Source organism: Necator americanus, chromosome IV (assembly GCF_031761385.1).
Source record: "Necator americanus strain Aroian chromosome IV, whole genome shotgun sequence".
NCBI lineage: Eukaryota > Metazoa > Nematoda > Chromadorea > Rhabditida > Ancylostomatidae > Necator > Necator americanus.
Window position 1 is genome coordinate 27,163,037 of NC_087374.1, and position 17,267 is coordinate 27,180,303.

General features: G+C 40.0%; 1 protein-coding gene across 2 annotated transcripts; it reads left to right on the forward strand.

Annotated features, from left to right (window-relative positions):
• Positions 1–4,266: 4,266 nt before the first annotated feature.
• RB195_002866 (uncharacterized protein) lies at positions 4,267–16,023 on the forward strand (the record flags this gene model as incomplete). Of its 2 annotated transcripts, XM_064200313.1 has the most annotated exons (17): positions 4,267–4,294; positions 5,085–5,152; positions 5,538–5,655; positions 6,912–6,977; positions 8,927–8,988; positions 9,713–9,823; positions 9,985–10,086; positions 10,157–10,288; positions 10,350–10,498; positions 11,278–11,396; positions 11,499–11,653; positions 11,822–11,910; positions 13,563–13,707; positions 14,026–14,142; positions 15,641–15,709; positions 15,767–15,877; positions 15,931–16,023. In XM_064200313.1, the coding sequence occupies 17 exons, from the start codon at positions 4,267–4,269 to the stop codon at positions 16,021–16,023; spliced, it is 1,734 nt and encodes a 577-aa protein (XP_064056194.1). The 2 variants fall into 2 exon arrangements, with proteins under 2 accessions (XP_064056194.1, XP_064056193.1); XM_064200312.1 differs by having other exon boundaries at positions 15,641–15,877.
• Positions 16,024–17,267: the final 1,244 nt, after the last annotated feature.

Here is a 17,267-nt window from a genome sequence, read left to right on the forward strand (position 1 = left end):
GCCGAATAGCTCCATCATCTGGTTAACACGGTTTCTCTGTCACTTGCAAGAACGTACATACTTCCTTCGATCCTCTTGACCTCAAGATTTGTAGGAGGTGGTTTTCGCGCCTCCTTTGTACCGGGAATTTACATCACGAACCCTATCTATTACTGAGGAATTCACCATCGGAAGTTTCTCTGAACGCTCCTTTCAAAACAAACAGATCAATAAGTACTAACTTGTAGAAACTGTAGCAGTGATGTGCTCTTCTTCCTTCTACGATTTTCACTACAATCGTCTGCCAATCGTCTGCCTGCACACTTAGTGGAGGTGAATCACAGCTTTTTATTCTTCACTTTTACCATGAATGACATTTATTTTTCTGTTATCTTCTATTTATATCTGACTGCTTATCTGTGCAATGTAACGTCTGAAGTTCCAATGGATAAGGTGATCCTTATCGAACCACCTCGTTGATTGCCGACCGCTCGCTCGTGGACGCGTCGCGTCCTAGCGTATAGGCGGGTCAAAACGACATGAATCGCGAGTGCAGTTGCGGTGCATTTGCGTGAGCGCTCGAAATGCGCGGTGGAGGCAGCAGTTGGAGCCGAGGTGGGACCGTCGCAAACTGCAGCGATGGGTTGTGCCAGCAAGAGTTTCACCACGCTCCTAGCCGATACGCTCCACCGAAGCGCCTTGAGAGAAGCCGCGTACGCAGTTGCGTACGTGCTTCATGTCCTTTTCACCCCATTATACCTCGTAGGAGGTAAGGCCGTTTCCCACACCGCTCTCAGGAACGATTAGGGAGAATTAAAGGGTGTGGAACGTTCGTACTCGTGATCTATAAACCGAGGTTTATATGGTCCCACACTGATCCCAACGTCGCCAATTTCGTTACATACTGCCTTTGCGTACGGGGTCAAGTCATTTTATGTTTATTGAAGTAATACAATCGTAAAACCAACTTTCAATAATCGTTATTTGTTCACCCCAAAGATAGCTTCTATTTACTGGAAAAACCTTTCAGGCCAGTCGAGCCGAATTTAAGACAAGCAAAATTCTATTCGGTGTGTCCTGATAGTGTACTTCCATACTTCCTACGACCTCTTTGTTTACAACTTTTGCAAACACAAAAACACCGTTTAAATCAAATTTCCAATTCCAGTTGTTTAGCATGAAGAGCAGCGCTGAAAAGGGCATCTGGATACGTTGTTGCACTTTAATTCCACCATATCGGCTTGACTAAAATAAAGTGAGAACTTCTGATGGGTATCAAGGACTACGATCAAATCATGACATATTGATATCCTGCTTTTCGATCCAAATCACGCCGTTACTGTATGACACGCATGTGCAAATTCAGGTGCACTTCCGGTACAAACAAGCAAGTTATTCGATTAGTATACAGGATTGAGTCATAACTTGAATGAAATTTCTGTCAAATCTACAAGTTTCCTTCATGACGGGCCAGCAATAGGACTACGTTTCTATTTTCCTTTTGCGAGCCTCGTCCCAGCCTATCACATCGATCGAAGCGGCAACCGCAGTAGTGATCGCGCTACGGTGAAGCGAGAGACAATATACTTGTTATTTACCACATTCGAAAGTGGACGTTTACTAAGAATCAGGTATCGAGTTTGTCGTTTCTGGATATTTTTAGATGAATGCTGAAAAATTTCTCATTGGTAGATTCTCTTCAGAATCGCAACATCTGAAATCACTTACGTTGCTCAATGGTGTGAAATCGTGCATAAAAATATGATGTGGATCTCATTTTTTTGTTTTTTGTTATTCATTTGTACAGGAACTTACTAATCGCATTAGAGAATCACATATACAAATCTGCTGCCTGGTAACTTTTACCAACAATTGAAAAATGTGGCGGGTCATGATTTATTGTAACTTCTTCTCTTCACGTTTTATTTGCTGTTTTTCTTGAAGTAAAAGTAGTTTCTTTTATTATTGATATTATTATTGAAAGAATGAGTGGTTACTAGAACTGCAAACCAAAAAATAAAGCACATGATAATTTTTTCAGGATCTAGAATGATACATGTGATTCACAAATTCATGTTGTTTTGCAACTAACCTCTTCGGTCAATGAGCACAATCACAAAGACGTACGATCTATTTTGAAAAAAAAATAGTGATCTGTGGTGCAATATCGCGTGAAGTGACTGCGTGCGTTCGTTTGATTATGGGACCGTGAGCGGGAAGAAAAAGCGCCTTCGTAGTTGTGAGCTCGATGACGAAGCTATTGCATAGGCGCCTACGATATGAGGCGTCAGAAGCATTCGGCTTGGCGTAGCACGGCGGTTTTTCTACGTGAGAGGTGTTGTCACGAGCAGGAGAAATGTAACGATGCAATATCGTTGCTTATATACTACGGTGAGAGGAAGAAAGAATTTAAATGGGAACTATTTGCATGTAGACGAGAATCTGCGTAAAACGGGGGATGGTAAAAAGGGTCCCAGCGAATTCTCCGCGAATCCCCCTGGGAAATGTCCATTGGGTATGCCGGGACGAACGTCCCTCGACGATGCCACGTTCCTGCCGTTGACGGACAGAAGCAGACAACCGTGTTAGATGCTCTTCTGACCGTAGAGGTGAAAGAACTACATTGTTGTGAAGAAATTTGTAGCGGAGAATGGTTTGAGTTATCGAAATTACTTAATTAATTGAAGAACAATGTAGCTAGAAGTTTATGTCATTTTGTGTTGTGTTCTAATAAGAGAAAGGGAGCGATTTTTACCTAGATATTATATTCAGGAAGTCTAGAAACTTTATCAAATGAACTCTCTTTCACTGCAAAAAAGGTTGGAGTTTGGAGGACAACTATAAGCCTCATTTCCTTTACTTTTGAAAGCTGGAATGTTCCCTGTTTTCAACGCAAATTTTCATCCAGGTAATTTGAAGCTACTAGATCCATCTTTCTCTCACACTTTCTGTGAGGTTTTCTTTTGTTTCTGGTACTGTTACAAATTTGAGATCACCTTGCTTCAGAAAGTATTATATCCAAGCCGGTGATGCAGCGTATGATGAGCGGTGGATGAAAAGAGTCAGCTATTTAAGTAATAATAAAGGTGAATCTCTTTAGGATACGCACCATCGCTAATTGCTTCGCGAAGGCATGTTCGGGACATGTTCGAAAATCCGCCGGGACCTTCTTTACACGTGCCGGCGGAAAATTGCAAAAAGGAGCTGTTGAAACGCACCATTGTAGAGTTGGTTAAAACGACTTCAATTGTAGTAAAATTGCGTAAGCGGTTGCATTTGTGATGAAGCCCTTGTGATGAAAAAAAGCAAGGTCCCACTGCGACGGGATATCGCTTTACTATTTATGAGATCTTTAGCTAGTTAAGTATGGGACTAATAGCCGAACCCAATAATAACGGCTACTGCTAGAACATTTTCTTATTTTTTCTGAAGAAATTATCATGAGCATTATTTTCTGGTCTGCAGTCCTTCCAGAACAATTTCTTTCTTGTCTTCATTTTTGTTTATTTACGTAGACAATTTTCATCTGCGTAATTCGTTTTTGATTTCTACTACTTCGTGCCGGTTTCCTCGTCACAAGAATGACCCTTAATTAGTGTGTCGTATTGACGATCTGTATCCATGCTCACTATATAGGCAGCATAGAAAAGCAGGAAGTGTCTTAACTGCTTTATTTCACTGCTATTAGTCGGTATATCATCATCCACTACGCTTGTGAACGAGTAATGTTTGTGTTAGTCCCGACTGACCATGTGATTTCGCCCACCTCAGGCGTAATATAAACTTTGTTTGAGTGTCGGACATCAATGGACATGGAAGAGGTGGTGCAAATTCTATTCACCCATAGACGTCAACTTCAATTTCTATTCCACTGCTTGTTTCTTATGTCTGTGTTTGTTATTTTTTTTTTTTGCAGACGCTCGCACATCTACCGTGTCCGCTCTGATCTCTTCTTCGTTTCTCTTGTCACTAAATTACAACTGTCATGCGCGGCTGCAGCCCGATCCGGGTTTTTGTCAGATCTGTTAAGTTGAGAACACTATAAAAGATAGTTAAAATCCTAGAAAAAAATACCATATCAAACGTGAAGTGTCAGCCTTTGGACGTCTTCCGTATCAGATTTACACCTGGATCGCACAGCAGCTTTGCGCAAAGCTATGATGTATCGGATGACTGAGCAAGAACGATATTGCATTTCTAACGACGTCTAACATTTACCATCTACTTCCAGCCCTGGCGCAAAGTGGTTGCCAAGCGGTCGCATCAACTAGCAGCGTTGAGTCTTGTATGGACGAACCGAAAACAGTGGTGATTGGTGAGTGATCATAACAATTTCCAGTGCTCGCGTGTTCCCCAAAATATAGCAGAGTCAAAACAAAATGAAGCACGGTGCAGTTGCGCAAGCGACTGCGCTTGAAGCGGTGCGGTGGAGCGTAGCGGCTGGGATCTTTGCTGTAAGGATCTTTGCTACCGCCACCCATCTGTGCTGTTCGGCACGGTCCCACCTCGATTCCAACCGTTGTCTCCACCGCAACGCTTCGAGCGCACCCGCTTAACAGAACACACGCAACACCGACTTGACCCGACTGTACTATCACGAGTAGCATTGACTCGTGACTACGATCAGCGCCGAAAATTCACAACCTTGCGACAGCGATGTGCTTTTGATTATTCAGAGCAGAAGTGCGGAAGTACCAAGCGAAAAGATTATGTACGTTGTGAAAGTCTCGTCGTGGTTACTCGGTTGTAGAATTTCTACGACGACTGATTTATCATGCGAGCATCTTCACGTTACTACGTGTGATGTTGAATTTTATCGTAAGAATCGCGGCTGATCTAGAACGGGGAGAACAAATTGAACCAGTTTTTAGATTTCGTGTTTTCTCCATCCATTTCGTAGATATGAATCAATTAACTTTTCTTTGAGGCGTCTCCGCGGAAAAATTTCGGACTCAGTGATTCTGAATTTTCCATGTTAGTAATCATCTCTAAGTTTTATAATATGTTACAAAATCCTTTATAACTTGTTTTCGTTGCAAATTTTGCCGTTCTCTCTTTTTAATTTCTTTAGGTTGGCTTCAAGTTTTTAGATGACGAAATTCCAGATTCCGAAGATGACGATGGTCAGGGATCTTCCGCTGGCGAGGTTTGCGGAGTGTGCGGCGCAGAAAAGGTCAGCATGCCTCAACGTGACTAAGTTGTCTTTATGTATCGTCACCCAGTGAATAAATAAATAAAAAATAGTTATTTACAACAACTTCTCCAAGCGATTTAACTCTCAATATGCGCTCTGCAGTTGCCTCTCAGCAAGTTATAAACCTATACTTTTCTTTTCAAATTTGTACTTACTTTGGTGCAAGTTTGGACACTTAGAGGAACGTTTCTCCTTCAGGGAATTGATATAACTGAACCTATATCAATTACGTAAAGAACTACGAGAATTCAAAAGTAAATTGTTACAAGATTTTGGATCTTCGTAGATTATAGTTGAATCATGTTTTTGTAATGTGTGAAACACAAAAAAAACAGATTTTGAAGAAACGGAAACAGAATTGCAGGCCGCTATGCATTACGGTGCGATTGCCTGCGTTGGATGTAAAGGTTTCTTCCGCCGCGCCCTTATGAAAGCAGATCAGTTGGAATGTCAAGCAAATGGGAACTGCCCTATACGAGTTGGTACGTTTTTAGAAGGCTTAAAATACTACAGAATGGTACACACATCCCTTTTTTGGTGAAAGTTGATTGATATGCTGCGCATAATAGTTTTGTAATTGTGTCAGTCAGTTTTTCTTTATCACGTCCGATCGGGAACAGTCATTCCATTGAATTCCTTGGTCTTTTGACCTCTCGCACAAGACAGGGAGTTCTCTCTTATTTCTGACCATTGATAGTTCTGTCGTTATCATCAAAATCGTTACTGATAATCAACGAAGTATCACTCGCAGCAAGTATCTCTTTGGTGTTTTTATGGTGAATTTCAAAAGATCAAACTTGATAGTCTTTCAATCTTAATTGCAAAAACATGCCTTTATGGTTAATAAAAACAGCTTTACACTGACTTCCTGCCTCCGGAACTTGTTTTGATAGGAAGTATTACTTCCTATCAGATCTTGTTTGCCATTCAATGGCATGACAGTAGAAGTGAGAGAAGAGAATTTTAATCGCACCTTCATAACTGAGAATTTCGGACAAGAGGCTTTTTTTGAAGCTATAAGTTTCTTTGAATTGTTAATACATTCTTCGGCATGCAGCATCTCACGGAACATACGATGCTGAGATCGCTACACGTGCAAATAGGAATAAGAGTGTAACTAAGGATTATGAGCGTGATCACGCTAAAGTCCACTAATAAACTAGAGAAAAACAAGTGAAACAGCGCTTTGTTTGATCCCGTCTCTCCAACGGTGCAGTTTATTATCGGTAATAAAATTCGCAGCGAGACTACTATCTGGGGACCGGTCAGTTTCTACTTCTTATTTGAGTTATATTAGTTGATTTGCATCATTTTGGAACGAAGTCAAACAGGGCTGATACTGGCTCCATTTTTTTTTTTGGATTAAAGGACATAAAAATGAAGTATCTGGGATTAGTCAGTGTACAACGAAACTGAAATGGTGTGCAAATTCGCGGAAAGAGCTAGAGATGGGGTTGTAGATTGCGGGAACAGGCGCTCATCTCTCCCTAATCGCCGTAAAGTAATATCGTGGGAACAGCTTTAGTTCCTACGAAGTACGTTAGGACGCGTTCCTTTTACACTTTCCGTTCCCCTCAGCAACGTATTTATCAGTTTAGAATTGAGTGTGATCTCGCTCATAGTCGTAAACTACACTCCTACACCTGTCCATTTGTGGAGGATCTATTTATCTACTTATGCGAAAATGCCAACATCGTCAATTTCGTGATAGGTTGTCCTTAAGTAAACTTGTTTACAGATTTGCGGACACAATGTCGAAGTTGTCGATTCCAGAAGTGCTTGGAAGCAGGAATGAAACCCGAAGGTATGCACATTTATTCTTTAGTCTTTCGAGCATTTATAGTCCCTAGTGGTTATCCTTGTTCAGGCGGCACGTCCAAAAAAAAAACGCACTTTTGCTTCTCGCCGCACACGCACTGCTACCTTCCTATGCGTCGAATAAATTGATGATGTACGGAACATTTGCACAGTCAAGTAACGTAGCTAGTATAGTTGCTTGTGTCGATCCCTTAGTATCAGCTAAGGAAGAAAGACAGAGACGCTAAGCAACCAGTGAATAACAACCATCAAGCATAAAGTGTTTTTTTTTTCGCTCGGCTATGTTCGCAGAGATTTTTGTCGAGGAAGGCGCGTATCGAAATGTGGGACGCTGCGACATGGACTAAGTCCGTGAAACCTTTTGATAAATCCTTTTGATAAATGACAATAAACATCCAGGTGTTGGTAAAATGTTGGGATTGATGAAGCTTTGTTGATGAAGCTCGGTGCGTTTGCATAAGCGCTCGCTCTTAGAGCGTAGCGACTAGGATCGAGGAAGAACTCTTGCTAACACCACTTGTCGTTGCAATTAGCGCTGGTCCCATCTCGACTCCAACCGCATGCTCCTCCGCACCGCTTACGCAAACGCACCGTGTTCATGTCGTTTTTGCCCGACTATAGACATGGAGATGAGATGCGGGACGGCTAGGATTCGGCCAGATCGTACAGGCGACGGAACTATATGGGCAGGTTACCACGAGGAGCACTCGAGTTCCAGCAGGGCATCGGCAAAAAAGCGTTGTCTGCAGGGTGGTTGTCAACGTCGTCTCTGAAGGCAAAATGAATCAAATGTGCGCTGTCGATAGCACGTCCATACACTATATTAACGAAAAAGCAGTGCGAATCGATAAATTTCGAGCTGGTTCTACGTGTAAATCGAGAACACCTGATTTGATAGCTCTGTTCCACTTCAATATAGTTGTAGCCCGACCTCAAAGTTTTCGAGTGACGCTCTTAATCCCGATTTTATTGGTATCCGCCACGTCTTTTTGAATTCAGGCCTCTTGTAGCATGTAACTTCTAAATTTGGCTGTAACTCAGAAGACCTGGGTTGAGGAATAGGTCGTGAGCGTTTTTTTTAACTTAAAAATGCACTAAGAAATTAGAAGTCTTTGCAAAATTTCGTGCATCTTTTTGATAGAAGATTTCTTGTCTATAAGACAGTAGAATTTGGACTTTTACTTTTAGTAATTCTTGCTTTTTCGAGCCGTCCAAAGGGAGTATCAAGTGGGCAAAGCGGAGCATTTTTGACATCTGCTTTTTGCACTTATTGAAGGTGATAATCTAGCTGAAAGTGCTTGTGGGACTTTTTTTACTGTGTATGCAGAGCAGGAATGAGGCATGAAAACGTGAAAAGGAACAGAAGGCACCAAGAAAAAATAAGGTAAAAACTAATGTGGGACATCGAAAAAGCTAATGAACGACTTGAGGGACAAAAATGTAAAGTATGTTATTGACTAGTTCGCTATAGCTCCTCTCTTTGAAGAAAAATTGGAAAGAAATAAATCTTGAGGTCAAAATTCTCCTTTTTAGACCAGCAACACCAATGTGGTCAATTTCTTCCGAGTATTGACCCTTTCCATGCACGGCACAATTTCAGCTTCAGCGGAAATATCATATCAATTAAATGTAGTAGAGAAAATCAAAACCTTTCGAAAAATCATTCATTTTTTCTTATTGACATTCCATTTTAATACTCCAGAAAAAAGAATGTAAGGCCAAAAAAAAACACTATTGTCTTGTAGAGCGAGAAATTTTCTATTAAACTATGTATGATGTTTAATATAATAGCACATTAATACAATTCATTTTATTTCTACAACGTTTTTCCAATAAATTTTATTCCTACGTGCGCTTTTAGGTTCAGAAAGAACCGTTCGCGACTTTATTTACTTTTTACTTTTTCAACCCAGTAGTTACTATGTAATATTTTAGCATGTCGGCCCAATCGCGACTACACCGGAAAGCAAAGGAAGAAAACGTTGACGAAAGAATCGGTGAGAAAGGCATTTTTATAATCTTCTCATACGACGTAGTTTTACTTTCTACAAGCATTAATATCTCTATTTGCTGAGCGCGTTAGTACGCTGAAAATATCTGGAATCATCTAATTATCGCAGAAGATGGTTATCATTCTCGTAAATATGCTGCGACCAGAATTTTGCCTGCAAGACTATTAATTAGATATTTATAAGATGGTCAATTTTCCGGCGTCATGCAAGTTTCAGCATGGTTTTGATTCGGTTCTTTTCCTCGCTTCATTCAATGTTCTTGATATGATGCTTCTGCGAGTGATCTTTGTGAAACTTTCTGTAATACGGTACAGTGTTCTGAGGGTTTTCTAGACCACATTTTCTAGAAGAATGGTATGTGGCTTGTTTCACTGATCTGAATTCACTTCCTACTGAAGAAATTCCTTCATGGCTTCCGCTAGAACTACTTGAAGAAAGTAGCCTCTAGTCAAAAGAAAATCACTCGATATAATATAACGTCCGGGGAATATACCAGCTTTCATGCTCTTGTTCACAAGCCGGTGCTTCCGAAGAAAGAATCCGAAGCGGTTTTTTACCAGTTGGAATGCTCGAGTTTGACACACAGAAGTAAAGGAATGGAAGAAGAAACTCCAAATAGAACCCCTTCCACTTGAACGTTCTCGGAAAATGAATTGAACCCAATCTTTTTCTTTTATCGCTATCTTTTTCCACTTTGCTCTTATTTTAGACAGAATGCCTGCCACAGCCAAAGAACAAAGGTGATTGGATGAAAAAACTGACAGTGGAAATGAGAACTCTGTTGATGAATTTGCTCAATATAGAAGCAAAAGTAATGAAGGTATGTTCTCTGCAAAGAGATTGCGGCTAGGTATTTGTTTGAATATTTTGCTTTGATATTTCAATTCGATTGTATTCTGGGATATTTTTGGGTAGAACGAAGAGACAAGAGAAATACTGGGGTTTAAAAATGTTTGCAACTTTTGTTTCATTTACATTTAGGGTGATACAAATATGGATGCATCACAGCTGTACCCATTAGGACTAAATACTATACGGGAAATAATCGATGATCCAAGCAAACTAAAAGGGAAACGATCAGAGGTTAGGATTGTTCAATGTAACGCATGAACTTAATACCAGTAAGCTTGTTCTTTTTATGCTTTTGATGTAGATGCGTTACGAGCCGTTTCGAATGGCAAAGAACAATGAATTGTCCTCGGTAGCATATCGTCGTTTGATCGCTGCCATAGACTGGGTGGAGCATCTGGCACCATTGATGGGTGGTTTGGATGTTGAGGACAAGGTATCGAATGCTGGTTTCTTGCAAATCATTTTGTAAAACATCTAAAATGAATGAAGTTTAGATCGCACTAGTGAAGAACGCTTTCGCCCCATTAATGGTGTTTAAATTTGCATCGCGGACAGCTGAGGTAGCAAAGGACGAGAACATCCTGTGCCTTTGTAATTTTGCTTACGTTCCGAGGAATATATCACAAGCATTCTCTGACAGCTAGTAAGTTCTTACGGTTCCGTCTTCAGCCTTACACATGAAAAATGAAACATCATTCATCAGATAACTCCGGTGTTTGAAAAGAAAAGACGCCCAATAGTAGCATAACGTCTAAAGACATGTTGAACGCATGTTTGGATCCGTCAGAGATCTCACATTGTTCAATTTTTACTGTGCGTTAGGTTCATAATTTGTTAGTTTTTTTTTGCCAACTGTGATGAATTATGTTTTGTTTGTAATGTGTTCTTTTCTTTACTTTTGATACTAATCATCTACACATGAGCATATCCTCTTGTGGTCAAAAAAAAAAAAAAAAAAAAAAAAAAACCTTTTTTTTTTGGGTTCTATTCTCAGATCACAGTCTTCACGTACTGTTGCGGTGAACTCCTTTCTTACTCTATCCCTTTTTGTTGGCTTCCGGGCGAAAGATAATTAATTCTTAAGATTTTAGTATCACTTTTCATGAAAAGTTCTGGTATACTTCTTCGACAAATAATTTGTTAATTTTTAATCTGGCTGTGTGTTTGGCTACACATGTCTAAAATGAGCCTCAACATTCTCAAACTATTACCTCTATTTCTTCGAATGCTAAGGAGTTTTAATGTTACTTAAAAGAATAGACGTAATACTGTACGCAACATACGCAAAATGGATATGTAATTTACTTGTTTTTTTTTAGAATTTCCATTTATTCCATTTTCCATTCAATTTTCCAATTTTACTGGTCAATTGTAAATATTCTAATTGGCAGGAAATAGGCATAATGAAAAACCGATTTGTAGTCATCTTGGCAATGGGCTTGTGGGTCGCGCTCTCGACGAACTTGTTCGACCCTATCGTGCCTATGGCATGCGAGAAGAGGAAATTGTGTGTGTTAGCGCAATGATAGTCTTGAATCCATGTAAGTGTTGATTAGAGAAGGAAGCACCACTCAGATTGTTTTTACTGATTGGTCTTATAATTTTACGCCGATGTTTGCAAATAGGTAATTGATGATTGACAGTGGCACGAGACCTTTCACCGGAAGCGTTTGAGAAGATCCTTGAAATGCGGAATAAGATCGAGGACACTTTATATATGATTGTGAAGGAAGCACGATCCAGTCAGCAACCAGCGATATGCTTCGGACACATTTTACTTTCGTTGCCTATAGTTACGGTAAGTTATGTATTAATATTATGCATTATGTTGCTTTACTCAATTCAACTGGAAAATTATTCTCTTTATAGCATAGTTGATGTGGTAAGGAAACTAATTTTTTTAATTGATTGGCATAAATCGTTATAATTAGAATAAATTAGCTAAGTAGATAATACGGTTTTTGAGGTGTTGGCCAATACCATGTGTGAGAACCTGCAATTTGCGCAAGTTTTCTCCAATACAGGAGAGATTCCACTGCTAACTGACCTTTTTGGGTGAGTTTTTGAATAATTCTGTAGTTTGTGACATTTCCTTTTAATTATACTTGTTCAAGCATTTTCACTGTTTAATTAACCTTTTGCTTAATCTATTAAATACTAACATGCATGACGAGTGAAAGCGATTAAATGATATGTGCATACATACTCTTAATTTTCAAGGGTTGTTAGGTATTACCGCAAATATTATGTTATTAGTCTCCTGGGAAACTTTTCACCGAAGAATCAATTTAATTATCGTTTTGCTCTTTTGTGGCCAAGATCTTTGACATTAGAGACAGACGTGATGTCACCATAATTGGTTGGTCTTTTCTAGTTCCATCCGATGCAATAAACTGCAGAAGCCCGATGATTACCCAATAAAGGAACTCGATACTTCTCGTTTGATTTTTTTTCACCGCAGTACTAAAATCATCTCGCTTAACTGTCTGCGGATGTTAGTGCACCCCAGTTGTTGTCCCTCTTACTTGGAAGATCCTCATATATAGGTATGATCGAAGAAAGATGTAAGGTCTCTTCATTTTGTGCGTGGGGAAATGGCTTTGAAAGTACTCTTCTCGTCTGAAAATGAATGTGAGTTCACTCGAATACCTTCGTTTTAGGGAAGGTTTCGCAATAAGCTGTAGATGTGAAGGTTATCATCCAAGAATGAAATATCACAATGAAATATCATATGTGAAATATGTACAAGGAGGTTGCGAAAGAGTTGGGCGAACCGATCAGTTGCTTTTGATCCAACATGGTCCGCTAAGGCACGTCCATCCAGAGATCAACCTCTGAAACAGTCAATCCATGAGTGGTCTCCACAATACACAACCTCTCATCTTCTCTTCGTCGACGACATGCTGTAGGACACCGGAAACAGTAGCTTTCGAAAGTGTTGTCATTTACGTTTCCCCAAAAAGGCCAACTGTCTCCTGTCGCCGTGGCCGTGCCATGTAAGAGGGGCCATATAGTCCTCGGTTTTTCTTTGCAGATTTGCAAAAGATTTGTTGAAAGAAGGCTGAGAAACATTCATCAGAGGATCAATGGTGTCATGCATACTGGCAACCGTTTTACTACAGAAGTTTATTTGTCTCCAGACTTATCCCATTATGTGTCTTTGTCTCAAGAGTCATTCCGGAAAACAGCTCATACTGTCCATAACTAAGCATAAAAGGCTGGGATCTATTTTCACAAGTTGTGACTTCATGGAATTTTGCGAATCCTTGTGCAGAGTGTAATTTTCTAATTTTCTTATAGAATTTACCCTAAACGTTTACTCATCCGATGCTCTCACAGAAGCTTCGTGTTATGCGGTTAATTGCCTGTTAACATCGTCTTCTTTTGAAGCAAACACTACTTTTCCATGCTGTTCAGTGCCGCTGTTGATAAATTGTTTGACCTACCCTTCGATTTTAGTGCTACACAATCCGATCTCAGTGAAGTACGTCGTGAAGGGTACGTATTTTTCATAAAGAGCACTTAGCGAGAGGCGGCCATGGATAAGGATAGAATATGATGTTTGAATGCTTCTTTGGAACATTTTCCCTTTCATGTATAATATTGTACTTACTAGAGCTCCCTGTTTTTGAATGAACTACTAAAATAGGCCTAGAATAGAATAGCAGATGAACGAGTATCTGAGAAAATTTGTAGCATTTATTCAGCTGTTTCCCTGTCGAGCCTTTTTCGGAAGAGGAAAATGCAAAAGAAATGGGAAGCTTATCTATTGGGAAAGAAAAATCTCCTAAAACGATGTGCGACAAAGAAACGCAGACTGAACACGTTGCATTTGTGTCAAAAGTGCGAATGGTAAGTCCCTTCTAAACCTCTTGAGATTTCACACCCCTTCTTTTTTATTTTTTTTCCTCTTTTTTTTTGGGAGAGGGAAGGGATGGCTGGAAACCGTATGTTAATTGGTTTCTTCTAAGTTGTTTTTAGGTGACCATCACTTTTCCGTTTGACAGTTTAAGTTATTTGTTATATTCAGTTTAGTTTATTTTTATTTTCATTGGTGTTCATTTTTGATTTTCTGGGAAATCTCTACATTTTTGGCATCATTATTTCTAGACATCATTACTACGTTTTTTTACCCAAAGGTTAGTGTACCGCGAAAGTGCTTTTTTGAAGAAACGACCGTACTTCATGACAAATCCAGTGGATGACGAACCGCAACATTTCAAACTTCTTCAACCACCTGGCAACTACACATTGACGGAGATGTTCGATGATTTGAGGTGTATTGGGGTGAGTAAAAGTAAATGGAGTCGAGGATTTGAATGTAGTATTTTATTAGCAGTGAATAAGATAATCATATCAGATACTACAAAATCAATAGGCTACCAAAATTTTGTGGCCTAATTACTGCTGTTCTTTGTCTTGTACTTCCTGGTTCTTGTAGGTGATTTTTGTTGATCTCTTTGAATTCCATAAGTAATTTTTGTATTAAATGAGAATATCGGTAACGGAATAGAAATAGTAATTAATAAAACGACGCAGTATTGTCATAAGAGAACTTCATTACGATGTCATTGTTACTATTATTTTATGATTTTCCTGAACCTACTTCGTTGCGCCTTAGTTCAATTTACGCTTTTCAGTTCAAGATTTTGTTTTCACCGCTCTCTCATCTTAGATGCACCCTTTCACCGTTTTCTCTTGTTTATTTGTACAAGCTCAGTTCAGAAATTCAGAACCTTAGGCCTTTCTAGCTTGAACTAAGGGAGCATAAGAAGATTTTTTTGGTGGTAGAAATGTTTAGGAGACATGCGCGTATTCGATTTTTTTTCGCCCGCATGAAGCGCTGTCAGTCTGTGATTGAAGTAATGAAGTATGCGTCGGTCGCTTGTGAATATTTGCAAAATGACGGAACGACGTGAGCAACGATATTGCATCAAATTTTGTCACAAGCTAGAACACTCTCGAGGGGATCTCGTTTACAATATCCTCATGGTGCAGACATCAAGCATGTCTAGGTAAAAGAAAAAAAGGAAATCACGGTCGCCCTGTTATCTTCGACTCTGGGGTAGTAAATTACGGGTGCACAGCACAATATACAACCACCATCAAAGAGTAGAGGTCCTCGGTCGTCTTCTTGATGCTGCGCGGCACAAACCAGCGGAATTGTTGAGGAGGAAAACTGGCATCACATTAGTGCCATTCTTTGCATGTGATATCGTAGACCTGATTTCGACTTCCCGCATCTAAAAGACATTCCCGTGATTTGTCGGTACTCTCATCTCCCATGGCTGGTGTCCATGTAAAGCGTAAGATGTTGGAAAAAATATACACACCGTACATAGGTGCGATAGGGAGGAGCTGGACCTTCCTCAGGTGAAGGGGTTTACCTCATTGGGTGCAGCTCAAGTGATGAGGATCCCTTCGCTAACCCTCCAAAAGTGAAAGTGGGGTCGTAGGACCTGCTCCGAATATCGTATCTGTGACACTGTATACATACTTACTTAGGTTGCGCTTTCATTGACGTCTGTATTATTGTGGGATGGGGCAGGTGTGGCGCAGTCCGTTGTAGTCACAGTGTCGATGATTCAAAACCGCCCTGGTGCAAACCAACGCTTTCATCCCTCTGCAGGTCACTGTATAGGCCACACGTGTTCCAGAAAACCTCAACAATTACGAATTCCAGTAAAATGCGTTGGCGCTTCCTAAATGGATTCATACGCCAGCGGCTTCATTCTTTATCATTATTGTCATGCGATAATTTTTTGCTGAATGTTCCGAATTTCAGCAGGACTCACCACTATCACACGGTAGCCCATCAACGTCCTCACAACAAGCAACTATGCCGCCACCGCTCGTCAGTTCTTCCCAGACTAATGGATGTGCAGAGTATCCACCACAACTGTTTCCTCAGACGCCTACGTATGCGAACAACTACGTGTTTCCATCGACGGCATCTAACGGACATTATCTACTGACGCGAACGTACTCAAATCCTGCGACAAGTCCGAGTACTTATCAACAGGTAGAAATGTAATGCTAAATATTAGGAAATGCTCTTTACGATACTTTGCCCAGGTCTCACAACCGATCTCATCCCACTTCACTCCCTATTCGTGCCCTCAACAACTTCCTCAATATCCAAACAACTGGAGAGACTATAATGTATGAAGAATCTGAGAAAACAATAGCGGCTCATTGTTAAGCATGAATTAGCATTATAAGTCCCTTCTAAAGGGAAGTCTCTTTTTTACACCAAAAATGCTATGGAATTTTTATGTGCATAATAAATTTTTTTCTGATTGTTGATTTACCCTCCATTGAAAGCTTTGAAAGCTAGAAATATCTTCCTCTAATCCAAGTATAAGTGTAGGGAACACGGAGTTCCATTCTTTGAATTTGTTTGGAATAAAACTGTTTTTTTTAAACAAGGAAACAGTAACTATTTATTTTCTCAACCAATCAATAACAACAAAAGGCAGAACAAAATGAAAATCATCTATCATAAAAACAAAACTACTGCAAGTTAACTAAAGTGGTGTTCTCCGTTCTGATTCATGACATTCTGCTATCGTCCACACAGAAAATGGATGTCCTCCTTGAAGAACTATGCTGGCGATGATTCGAAGAAATTAACCATCCAAGTTTGCACCGTTTTCCAACTGCTGTATTTTCTTTTCTCAGTCACTATTTGATATATGGACAAGAACAGGTGGAAGTCTGAGGGGGACGAGTGTAAGATGTATGGCAACTGACTCAGGGCTTTCCAACTGGAGCGCCGGATTCTGTTCTGGCTGCTTATTGAAAAGTTACGATTGGCATTGTCTGAAGAAATTTCTAGGTCGTTGCACTGGCCTCTTAACAGCACAATATTTTATCCACGCGACTCACTTTCCGAGCGTAGAGATTCGTATCAACAGAGTAATTAGGCTGCCTCAGCACTTATTAAATACGCGGATCCGCCTTTTGTGTTTCTCCCTGTATATACATACATACATACATACATACATACATACATACATACATACATACATACATACATACATACATACATACATACATACATACATACATACATACATACATACATACATACATACATACATACATACATACACACATACATACATACATACACGTGCGCACGCACGCATACGCGCATACACGCATACACACATACACGCATACACACATGCACACACGCATACAGGCATACACACATACGCACACATACACACACGCATACATGCATACACACATACACACATACACACATACACGCATACACACATACACACACGCATACATGCATTCACGCATACACACATGCACACACGCATACAGGCATACACACATACACGCATACACACATACACATATACACACACATACACGCATACACACATACACGCATG